We start from the raw sequence: 12,264 nt of genomic DNA on the forward strand, positions 1-12,264 counted from the left end.
CCCTGGTCCAGCTGACCAAACCTACGTTGTTCCCTGAACCTGTTCTTAATGTGGGTCCTTGCTGAAGGCATTTCCTGACCTTCTAACGCAAGGCTGGTTCTTTCAGTCTGGACCTGTAAAACCCTAGCCTCGCCCTCTGATGCCTTGGTCGGGCGAGCTCGAGTTTCCCACACCATTTGAGCATATTTGCGGATCTCTTGCATGCTCAGGGTCTTTGTTCTGCAATACATAGTAACATTGTATCGCACTTTCATGAAGGTTGTGGAGGAACAGGGATTTAAAAGCATGTTCCTCCTCAATGCCGGGAGCATTACGTCCTTGGAAGTAAGCAGCTCTCAAGCGCCGGTAATACTACCTGGGTGCTTCGCTTTTCTTTTGCTGGATTGCGAAAGCACCAAGTGTGGCGGAGGCCCGGTCAGTGTACACAGAATATTCTTCCCTTAAAGCTTCGCAAAGGGGTGAATAACGGTCTCGGACTGCGGGGGTCAGGCTCACCATGAAAACATGAACGCTCCTGGATTTTGTTTTCTAGATGAGCTTTAAATTTTCCCGTGCTGATGGGCTGTACAAATCTAGAAGACAGCGTTCAATTTTTTCAATTCAGTTTTATTTATATAGTGCCAATTCACAACACATGTTGTCTCAAGGCACTTCACAACAGTCAGGTACATATATTCCAATTAATCCTAACAATTGAACAGTGCAGTCGGAGTTAGCTTTTTATTCAAATTGGATAAAAAGTTTTTCTATCTAAGGAAACCCAGCAGATTGCATCCAGTCAGTGACTTGCAGCATTCCCTCCTCCCGGATGAGCATGTAGAGACAGTGGACAGTCACTGGCGTTGACTTTGCAGCAATCCCTCATACTGAGCATGCATGTAGCGACAGCGGAGAGGAAAAACTCCCTTTTAACAGGAAGAAACCTCCAGCAGAAACAGGCTCAGTGTGAGCTGCCATCTCCCACGACCGACTGGGGGTTTGAGAGAACAGAGCAGAGACACAAAAAGAACACAGAAGCACTGATTCAGAAGTACTTTCTATGGGAAGGAAAAGTAAATGTTAATGGATGTAGCTCCTTTAGTCGTTTCACCTAGAAAGAAAGAACAGATAAACTCTGAGCCAGTTAGAGTCTGAAAGAGAGCACATAATTAGTTACAGTAAAAGCTCAGTCAATTTCCATGTCTTCCCTAAGATAATCATCAATGTTTGATTCTGCATTATTAGGGTCGAAACGCTCTATCTCTTTGGCCAGAGACTCAAGCTGGCGGGTGCACAATCCACTCTCAGGGATTGGTGCCGGCCCATCAAATCAAAGTAGAAAATGCAGGTGTTGTTCTGTACGTGACTGGGAGAATGTTGGTCACAACTGTAATTATGCCCAGCGGACACAGGGGGCAGATCAGAAACCTGCAGCACAAATCTGGTTTCTGTGGTAACAGCTGATTGCCCCTAACAGACGCTGGGGGTGGATGTGATGCCTCTTGCTTTTGCAGGAATTTAATTTTACGTTTCACACCACAAGCTACACAACTTCCACCTTGCATCCACAAAAACACTTCTGAAAGATTATTTTATCCTCTGCAACAGAACTGAGCAAATTCTAGTTAAGATATCCTTTAGATCACAAACGCTCTCTGCAAAACTCACCAAATCTCACAATAAAGCTTGTTAAATGCCACGGATATCACAATTGTTTAATTCTGTGCAACAGTGATGTAATATCTGTCTTTTTAAGGCCCACCCAGGGACGCCAACTGTTGGGATTATGATTACTGATTAATTAATATTTATCAATAATTATAATTTAAAATCATAATTTGAGAAAATTAATTTCTTAACCAAAAATCCTCATTTATGAATCGAAACCAGAGATGTCTTCTGGTGTTGTAATTGTGGCTCAACGCCTTTGATAATTACAACCGTTAAATACTCAGTAATAATTGATAACTATTACCAGAGATGTCACTGTTTAATCAACCGTTTCTGCCGAACTTTAACCTTATTTTGGCTGACAAATCACTTGCACAAAATAAACACAAATGACTTCTCTTTATCTATGTATTTATTAAGTCAACAGCCTGATCCACCTCGCTATTCCGATTCAATAATCTTCACATAATCAAACATGCAAAGTTCTACACAGAAGGGTTAAAAAAAAAAAAATCTAACTAAACAAAATAAAACAAAACAGCAGTGACGGAATTTTAGGAAGCGTAGACCCCTCAACGTGTAGCTTAGTTACGGTGAATTTCTGTTTCAGCAGTTTTTGTATGCTTTTAAGTTCCTTCCTGTCAAAAGATTTAAAGGCCCTGTTTTTATCACTAACTAATGACTTCAACTTGCTTGTAACCCTGATTTATTTAGGTAACATCTGACCATTTTTGTGGGGATAGAACAGTCCACACAAAAGCCAATATAGTCTGAGATACACACTGTTAATCTATCTATATCCTCCATGTGACCTTTGTAAAATGTTTCCCAATCAGTGGCTTCTAATGCACCCTGGAGAGTATCTACACCCTTGGGGGACCACTTCCTCACTTTCTTAACAGTAGCCTGTTGCTGTTTAATGACAGGCTTGTACCCTGGTGAAAGTAAGACTAGATTTGGGAAAGTTTTACATAGGGAGGCATTATTGAAGTCACCAGTAATAAAAATGAACGCTTCAGGGTTTTTTGTGAGGAGGTCAGCTGTGACAGAATGAAAGACATCACATGCAGAGTAAGCTTTTCCGGAAGGAGGATTGTAAACATTGATGGCAATAACATTTGTAAATTCCCTTGGAAGATAGTAAGGGCACATTCCAATTGCAATAAGCTTGATGTTAGGATTACACATACGTCCTTTAAAGTGGATATGTCCTGGATTGCACCAGTGGGAATTCCATGATGGCCAATCCGCTTCCTCTGCACTTGCCGCTCAAAGTAGCTACTCTGTCAGCTAGAATGGTGTGGAAGCTGGGGAGGGACACGGAGTCCGGCGTCTGCTCCTGTTTCAGAGAAACACATGATGCTACACTCCTTGTATTCTCTCTGTGTCCTGGTGGGGGCTTCTAGCTCTTCCATTTTGTTAGTCAGAGAACGCACTTTTTTCGATGATGACTGCAGGGATAACTGCCTTGAATCTCAGTTGTTTTAGATGTCCCTTAACACCAGCCCCACAGCCTCTTCGTCTTTTCCTATGCAGCTCCAGTGGTAGGTCAAATGTTTACCCATGCAGGAGGCTCATGTGCCTTACTGCCATCAGCTGATTATGTGAGTACACAATGCCAACAGAGGTGCAGCTGGCATGGCTACTCGAGATAAAAAGTCCCAGTACAAAGTTCATAATAATAAACATTTCCAACCCAGTCAGCCATCATCATAACTCCAAGACCTCTGCATTCAACTTAAACAGTTCAGATCAAATAATACAACAAAACAAACACTCGCTGCGAGGGACAGGCAGCTGCTGTCACACCGCCAGTGCACCTTAAAGCAAAAGGTATATACTTAAAGTTGTTTTTGTTCTGGTGAGATTATGCCTCTGCAGTAAAAGATTAATTTAGATTGAGGATTTCTACAGATCTTTTTACGGGTTCCTACAAATGTTTAGTGTGATTTATACATTAAACATTGTATTGCCATGTCCCAAAAAAAAGGAATTACCAGTGTCAGCTATTATTCCTTTTGCTATATTGTTTTTGTTTTGATGAAAAACTGTCATTTACCAGCTTAACATTCTATCTTGTTCCACATCATCAAACATATCCAATTTGTTATAAAAAAATTTATTCTTTTGTCCGATTGCATGCTGTAGGAAGGTGGGCTACTTTTCTTGTAATTGCTAAAACTAGTGCCTGGCAATTCTAACTACAGACGGGTGCAAAGTTAGAGATTTTACAGACAGTAAGGACAGTAAAGCTGTTGCAGCTGACTTAAAGGACATCTATCTTCACTGAGAAGTTTCTGCCTTTTAGTCCTTAGTAGCTGCACCATACTGTAGTTTGAGTACTTGGCTTTTGCTGGACATGTACTGCCTGTTGGACTGCTTTTTGCAGATGGTGCACCGGCTGTTCTCCGTGGATGTGGTGATGGTTTTGTTGGAGCATCCGGAGAGAAGTTTGGATGAATGTCAGGATCTTGAAAGTGCCAGGTTCTTGCCACACAAGTTCCTGATCCAGGACCTGTTGTTTGCTCGACGAATGGACATATCACCCACCGTCCAGGGTCATGCACTTTCCTGCCTGGCTCAGTGTTTGGAGCTGCCCTCCCTCAATGTCACCAGGGCCATCCACAACCTCTTCTCTGCCAGTGAGAAAACACCCAGGCACACATAACACATCAGAATTGCCCGGAGTCAATCAATTCAAGAATTGGCCACAGTGTCTAAGTTGATAACTGCAACAAACATACAAGCACAACGAGCGCTCTAACAGAAATACAGACAATGCCCTTAAGTTTTTTCCAAGTTTTTTTATTTTTTTATTTTTTTGCTTCATCTTTTGGTATCCCAACATGTTGTAGAAAGTAGAATATGACAGACTCGGGTTGTATCACTTTTAACAGCATAATATAAGCTTTTGGAAAACATGCATCTGCTAAATCAGCCTGTATATTTTGTTTTTAGCCGGGGCACAGACAGTGCTGGAGGAGGATCTCACAGCAGGTACAGTCTTTTCAAATACTAAACTAGTTTGTTTGTTGATCTGCTAGAAAAATACTTCTCAGAAATCCATACCCCACTTTGAAGGGGAAAGTTGTACTTACTGTTGCAGTTTAATTTTTTATTTTAATTTCCACAACCCTTTAATTCCCTTATTTGTACTTGGGGAGTAGCAGCATTTAAGGATTTTTTTGGTGAAACATTATTGTCCAGATGTCACTTACAGGAACATGTTGTCAGATAAAGAAAATATACGAGCTAATAGATCAAATTCCATGATGAATGTCGATGGATGCCACTGTGTTGCAGGATCTTCTAGTTCCCAGAAAACCTATCGGACTCTTCCATTCAAGACAGTAGAGCTCAGTATTGCTGACAGCTCTAGCTGTGATGGTGAGATTTTCTCACATGTTCAGGTTTAGTTAGCACATTTAGACATTGATGAAATGAATGTGTGATAATGGGTCAAATCAATACATTAACTTTTTTAAACCAGCTAAAGAGAACCTGGCTCTTCTCCTGCGCCGTATCAGAGACTCAAAGACTAATGTGAGGAAAGCAGCTCTGCAGGTACTCTAATCAGAGCTTCATCACACAACTTTAAGTTTTACATTTAAATGATCGGGGAGCTGCATGCCTTTCCCTTGTGCTGCCTTACTGGGCCAAACATTAGAAGTCAAACATATTAGAGGAAGATGCTCAGGTTCTATTCTCCTGTTGTGTCTTCCGTTGTTCAGGCTTTGGTGGGTCTCCTGAAACATAGCGTAATTCCCACAACCTGGGAGAATCTGGAAACTCTGTCGGAGCGCAGCAGAGACCCAGCTGTCTCTGTGAAGAAGAAGGCCTTACAGTGCCTTGGAGAAATTCTCGCTGTGAGTATGGATGTTACAGAACCCTCTGTTAAACTTCTCTTGTAACTTTCTCCTTAAGAGGTGAGCTAATAATTACATTAGTTAGGCATCATGAAACTACTGCTTGATGTCCCCACCAGGCTAAACCGAAGGACATTGTAGTCCAGAAGGCGTGGCTGCACGGTGTGGTCCCAGCTGTGGTAGATTCTGAGAACTCTGTACAGGACAAGGCCTTGGAGGTTCTTGACCAGGTGCTGCTCAGTCAGGTGAAGCCTGAGAATCACCACTTGGATGACAGTCAGAAGCTGGCTTGGGACCTGCTTGACCTGCTGTGTAACGAGTGCCAGGACATTAGGTCAGGATTATCCACTGTTTGTTTTTTTTACAAATGTAGACATGCTTTACATTTTTCAATATTTCTAATGGTTATAAAGTACTACAGAGATGTCAGCCAGGAACAAATTAGGTTCAGCATAGGTAAGCTGCGCAGGTTGTTGTCAGATTTTATAGAAACTTGAACTTGGGTAGATCTTTATTATATTAGACAAAGTTTGAGTAATTTTATTTAGTGTATCTTCATGATGAAAGGTTTCTCCACTCACTTTCCATTCTAATTTTAAATATATCTGCTTCCTGAGATGATCAGAAATGAGCTTGTTCTGAGCAGGCCTCAGATAAACATGTGGCTTATTGCACTGTCCAAAATGCTTGATTTAATTCATTGTCAGTAAATATTGTAAGCTCCATACAAGCAGAAGTTGTGGCAGTTTTCTGATGTTGAGCATACAGGTGTGTGTTAAAACAATGCCAAGAATAGAAGATGTCCGCAATGGCAAGGGTTATAACTCCATTTAAAACAGCTGAACTCCCACATTGTGCAATAAGAAAGATTATTCCCAAATGGAAAACGTTGAGGTCAGATTGTGTAATGCAGAGAAATGGGCAGAAAACCCCACCAGAGCTCCACCTCAGACTCTACAGGCCCACTCAAATGGCAAATGTTGATATGTTAAAAAATGACTTGTTTGAAACGGTTGCCAGGAGAGACCCTTTTTCTCTGAAAACAAAAAAGCACTACATGATTATGAAGAGTTCTTTGGGTGGTTTTTAAGACAGATGAGGTTTGAGTGGATATGTTTGGCTAATACCCAGAAGCACTTTTGGCATAAATCAAAGGCAGCAAATCAGTTCAAACACCTCATAACAACTGCAAAGCATGGTTTCGGAGGTAAGATGATTTGGGCTTGTTTTGCAGCCACAGCACCTGGACCTGCAGCCACTGAGCCGATCATGAACTCCTCTTTAAACCATAATACTCCAGAGGTCAGCTGAAGCTTGGTCCAAACTGGGTCATCAACAGGCCAATGGTCCCAAACACAACAGCAACTCTACCACAGAGTGACAGAAGGAAACAAAAATAGCATAAAGGTGTTGCAATGGCTCATTCCAAAGTCCAGTTTTTATTCTACTGGAACTATCTTACAAATAAGAGTGAAGACCGAAAACCCATAAAGTTAAATCTAGTTTTTATTTAAATGATGCAGCATTACATGTGTTATTGTTTGTGTTTAATACCCAGAAGCACAACAGTAGGTCAGTGATGGCACCAATGTTATTTGAAAGAAGATAATAGAGACATTTGGTTGTTTTTCTTCTTCTCTGCAGCCGATATTTCAGCAGGGCCTTCCCCATCTGGTCCAAAGAGAACAAGTTCTCCCCAACGTTCATCTCTAATCTGATATCCCACACTGAGACAGACCATGCTGCAGGGGCCTGGCTGCTGCTCTCCAAGGTTGTCGCCTCAGTGTCCAAAGTACCATATGGCAAAATCCTGGATGCCTGGGACACCATGGTCAGGTGAGGACAACAGCTTTTATTTACAGCATGGACATTAAATCCCTACAGAAGTCCTGAAAGGCAAGTAGAAAAACGTCTACACAGTTAACTTTAATGTAAATTTATTTTCATAGATCCAAAAGTGTGAATGTGACCAACTGCTGTCACATCCTTTCTGTTATTGGAGACATTGCCTCTCATTTGAATGAGGACACCAAGGACAGGATAGTTGGTAAGCAGCTGATGAAGAGGAGCTGAATGTGAATGTGTTCTGAAGGACTCAGCAATTATCCTAATGTCTCTCCCTCCCTCTGTCCTTTCTAACTCTAGTTGACCTGATGTCTTGGCTGAAGACTTCTAGTTTGTCTTTGGAGGTGATCAGTGCTGCTACGCAGTCACTTTATCAGCTTGGTTGTAGTGATGACATCAAACGAACTCAGGTTGGGAATGTGACCATTAAATTTGCTCTTTTATCCCTTATATGCTGTATAGAAATGTTTGGACTCTTTTCCTAATTTCTGCCTCCAGAAACCACCAGCTTCAGAATCACTTGAATAGGCACTGATTTATTGTACTCTTCACTTCAACATGCTCAAAACTAAAAACTACATTACCTGAGGTTGTGGGGTGTACTAAGATCTAACAAACCCTTTCAATTTATATTTATATTTTAGTGTCTTTGTTTATAAGAAAACACCATTTCTAGAAGTGGATTTGTAATTAATACCCACGTCACACTATTCTGCCTTTTGTTTCAGTCGCATAGAAAGAAATGCATGTGACACTACAGCACACGTCCTCAGCAGGTAACAGCCTGCCCCAAATTTTTTTAGACATGTTGAAAAATACCAATCCATGGGCACTGCAGCTCTCACACAATTTGTAAACCACACATGTGCAACACAGTTGCTGAGACAATGCAGCTGCAACTGAAATTTCACAGCAATCTGGCCTACAATATTACCCAATCTCACACAACTCTGTGCTATATGCATTGATATTCATTTACTTTGGCATGCAGGATGCTTGAAACTAAAAGTAGTGTCACATGCGTGAAGAAAAAGTCTCCATTGAGAAGTGCTCCACCAGTCAGAAGTGAAAAAAAGGAGTGTCGAAAAGCTGAACAAAGGTGGTGAAAGGATAAACTCCAGGTTCACTATAACATCTATAAAGAAAGACTCCACAGATATAACTTACAACTGAAAAATGCGAGAGAATCATTAGCAAAAACATTTAAAATGCTTGTGCCTTATTTAACATGGTCGACAGGTTAACAAACCCTCCTGTAACTGTAGCATCTGGACTTCACTTAACCAGGGCCTGCAATGAATTTGCTAACTTCTTTACTAAAAAACCCCAAAAGATCAGAGGGGCAGTCAGCACATCCACATCAACTAGAATTGATTTTGACAAAATATTCCAATTTCACCAAATAGACTACAAAAACGTAGAAGAAACTGTACAGCAACTAAGTTCTTCTTCCTGCTGTCTTGATGTTTTGCCCACAGCTTTCCTTAAAAAAGCTTTGCCTGTCATAATATCTGATTTAACTCAAATAATAAACCCTTTTCTCAGTTGTTTTCCCCTAGGTGCTAAAAACAGCACCTCTTTTGAAAAAGGGCAACTTGGACACGGTGCTACTGCAGAACTACAGGCCTATCTCAAACATCCCCTTCATCAGTAAGATTATTGAAAAAGCTGTGTTTCAGCAGTTAAACAACTTCCTAACAACGACCAGCCACTTCGATGTCTTCTAGTCAGGCTTCCGGACTCACCACAGTACAGAGACCGCCGTTGTCAAGGTGTTCAATGACATCCGACACATGACACTACTGTGTCAGCATTTAACACAGTTGATCACTCCATTTTATAAGAGCGCCTGGAAAACTGGGTTGACTTTTCTGGAATAGCACTCAATTAGTTTAAATCTTACTTGAAGGACCGGTACTTTTTTGTCAGTAGATAACTTTACATCAGAGACCACAAAAATCATATGTGGCGTTCTTCAGGGATCCATCTTAGGGCCCCTCCTATAATAAACAACAACAACATAAGTTATCATAACTATGCAGACGACACACAGCTATACATCACATTGTCACGAGGTGACTATGAACCCATTCAATGCTTAGAGAAAATCAATGCATGGATGTGCCAAAATTTTCTTCAGCTGAATCAAAACAAAACTGAAGTAATCATTTTTGGACCAAAGGAAGAGCGTTTAAAACTAAGCACACATCTTCAGTTAATATAGCTTGAAACAACCAGTCGGGCTCAAAATCTAGTTGTAGTGATGGAGCTTTAAGACTCTGTCTCTGTCAATGCTAACATTGTTCTGTGCAGAACTGAGAACAGAATCTCTAAAACTTGACACCTCCTCACTATAATCATGAATATTAAAACAATTATAAAACACATTCAGTTCATTAGAGAGCTCCAGGTCAGTTTGGCCATTTAAGGAAATTGTATATATTTTGCTCTGCATCCACATCATGTTTTTAACTCCGTTCCATGGAGGTCGTGAACTACCAGTTCCCAGCAAGACCTCCACTTTATCTTTATATGCCCACTTGGCCAATTTAATATCCTTCTTCACCTGTCTGTTGAATTCCGTGTATTTATCCATATTTCCATGGTTAAAACTTATATTTCTCCGTATAATGACCTCCTTGACAGCTTTAGTTATCCAACGCTTAGTATTTGGATAAATAATAATGTGTTTTTTAGGAATAATTGTTTCCTCACAAAAGGAGCCTTCCCGGCGGTGAGGCTAGACGGTCCCAATCTGCAGCTGCTCACTTTCGGCCTCCGTGGTTTTAGCGGTTGACAAAGGACACACCCCATGTAGACAGAGTCCTTCGAAGGATCCAGCCCTTGAATCCAGCCCCTGAATTGAGACATACCCTGTGGGGTATTTCCCAATTCAGGGGCTGGATCCTTCGAAGGACACGGTCTACGTGGGCTGTTCCTTCATCGTCCGCTAAAACCACGGAGGCCGAAAGTGAGCAGGTGGGGATTGGGACGGTCTAGCCTCACCGCCAGGAAGGCTGGCGAGGCAAGCCGGCAGTTACTACGGCGGGAGCGGAAAACTCAGAATACGTCGGAGCACGTTTGAAATTAAGTGATGTCTTGATAAATAAAGCAGATATTTCACGTCTACACAGTTATATTCCCGCACTAAAAACATTGTAGAAGTTCATTTGTGTCACAGAAAGTGTAATTTTTCACAATTTAATCACAGCTTTTGCCGCTGTGATTTGTCAAGCATGGCTGCCCCTGCTTGACAAATCCGCTTCGACCCGCAATGAATCTATGGGAAATGATGGACCGCGAAGGATACTCATGACCCATCCTTCAAATCGAGCAAAAGGAGGACACATTTGTCGGCCGCATTTGAATTTGAATTGGGACAGCCGTGTGGTCTGACTTACCCAGAGATACTCTGCGGAGGGATCTATATCCCCCCTTAATGGTCCCAAAACAAAGATCCAAACACTTGGAACGACGGGTTGGGCAAGTAACATATTGATAAAAGTTGCCGAGAGACTTGGCTTGGAAGTTCTATATGTGGTGTACAAAGTTGTTCTCTAACAACCACCGTGTTATACCAGTCACTGTTCACATAAAGACACAGCCCTTCTCCCAGTGACTTGCCGGTCACTGTCGGGTCTCTGTCCAGGCGGTACGGTGCTCCGAAGCCATCAATTTCCAAATCCGAGTCCAGATCATGCTGCTTCAACCAAGTGTCAGTGAATGCTAGAAGACACGCAGTTCTGTATTCCGCCACGTACTTCACATTTCCCTGGAGTTCATTCACTTTATTTCAGAAGGACTGGACTTTAGCCAGCATGATGGTTGGAAGGGTAATCCTCCAATGTAGAGTCCCAGCCTCCGGAGCCGTTACCGCACACCCCCACGACGTCCGCATTTCCTCGCTCCTAGCCCTGACCTCCTCCGGTTACCTGCCCAAGGATCCGAAGGCTGGAGAATCTCTGCTGAAGAAACCGCAGAAGAATCCGAAATACCCATTTCAGAGCAATGCCATGACAGGAGAAATTCCCGGCTATACTGCATAAGCTCTCCATGACAAAATCTGACATAAGATGTCAGCAGAAAAAAAGAGAGCTGTCAAAAACAGGTGAGTTCTCATGCTGCCAGTGTTTCTCAGAAGTGTAGTTAGTTCAAAAAAAACAAAAAACAAAAGATGATCCAAGATGAGATGAGTTTATAATTTATTAAAAACACAGTTAAAATAAAAATGAAATAAACAAACAGACGTAATCAAACGACCCTCAAAAGACGCTCACTTGTACACACTGCCGCTGCGTGTCGCCATAGCCAGCGCCACCCTTAAAGGTCAACTTTCTATCACCTAAAGAACATCTCCAGGATTAAAGGACTAATGTCTCAGCAGGACCTTGAAAAACTAATTCATGCATTCATTTTTAGTAGACTTTGATTACTGCAATGGTGTCTTCACAGGTCTGCCTAAAAAGTCAATCAGACTGCTGCGATTAATTCAGAACGCTGCTGCCCGCGTTCTCACTAACACTAACAAAGTGGAGCACATCACCTCAGTTCTAAAGTCCTTACACTGGCTCCCCGTATCTCAAAGAATAGACTTAAAAATACTTCTGTTATTGTGCTAAGCCACTGAATGGCTTAGCACCAAAATAAATTACATACTTGTTGTCAGTGTATCAACCATCCAGATTGCTCAGGTCTTCTGGCTCAAATCTACTCTGCATACCCAGAACCAGAACCAAACATGGAGAAGCAGCTTTTAGTTCTTATGCTCCACTAATCTGGAATAAACTCCCAGAAAACTGTAAAAGTACTGAAACCCTAAGTTGCTTTAAATCAAGATAAAAAAATTATTTCTTCAGAATGGCCTTTGACTGACATCTAAACATTATTAGTTTTCTGTAGAAAC

The 12,264-nt window shown here is 41.6% G+C and overlaps 1 protein-coding gene across 2 annotated transcripts in view; it reads left to right on the forward strand.

The window, feature by feature from the left end:
- The window catches only part of ncapd3 (non-SMC condensin II complex, subunit D3), a 66,151-nt gene that overhangs the window by 32,928 nt on the left and 20,959 nt on the right, over window positions 1–12,264 (forward strand). For both annotated transcript variants that reach the window (XM_047352476.1, XM_047352478.1), the window contains exons 11-19: window positions 4,040–4,292; window positions 4,609–4,647; window positions 4,954–5,037; window positions 5,141–5,214; window positions 5,382–5,516; window positions 5,636–5,850; window positions 7,161–7,352; window positions 7,466–7,563; window positions 7,662–7,771. In XM_047352476.1, the coding sequence (XP_047208432.1) occupies window positions 4,040–4,292; window positions 4,609–4,647; window positions 4,954–5,037; window positions 5,141–5,214; window positions 5,382–5,516; window positions 5,636–5,850; window positions 7,161–7,352; window positions 7,466–7,563; window positions 7,662–7,771 (1,200 nt within the window). The remainder of the gene's footprint in view (window positions 1–4,039; window positions 4,293–4,608; window positions 4,648–4,953; window positions 5,038–5,140; window positions 5,215–5,381; window positions 5,517–5,635; window positions 5,851–7,160; window positions 7,353–7,465; window positions 7,564–7,661; window positions 7,772–12,264) is intronic.

Source organism: Girardinichthys multiradiatus, chromosome 22, assembly GCF_021462225.1.
Source record: "Girardinichthys multiradiatus isolate DD_20200921_A chromosome 22, DD_fGirMul_XY1, whole genome shotgun sequence".
In the NCBI taxonomy this organism is placed as follows: domain Eukaryota; kingdom Metazoa; phylum Chordata; class Actinopteri; order Cyprinodontiformes; family Goodeidae; genus Girardinichthys; species Girardinichthys multiradiatus.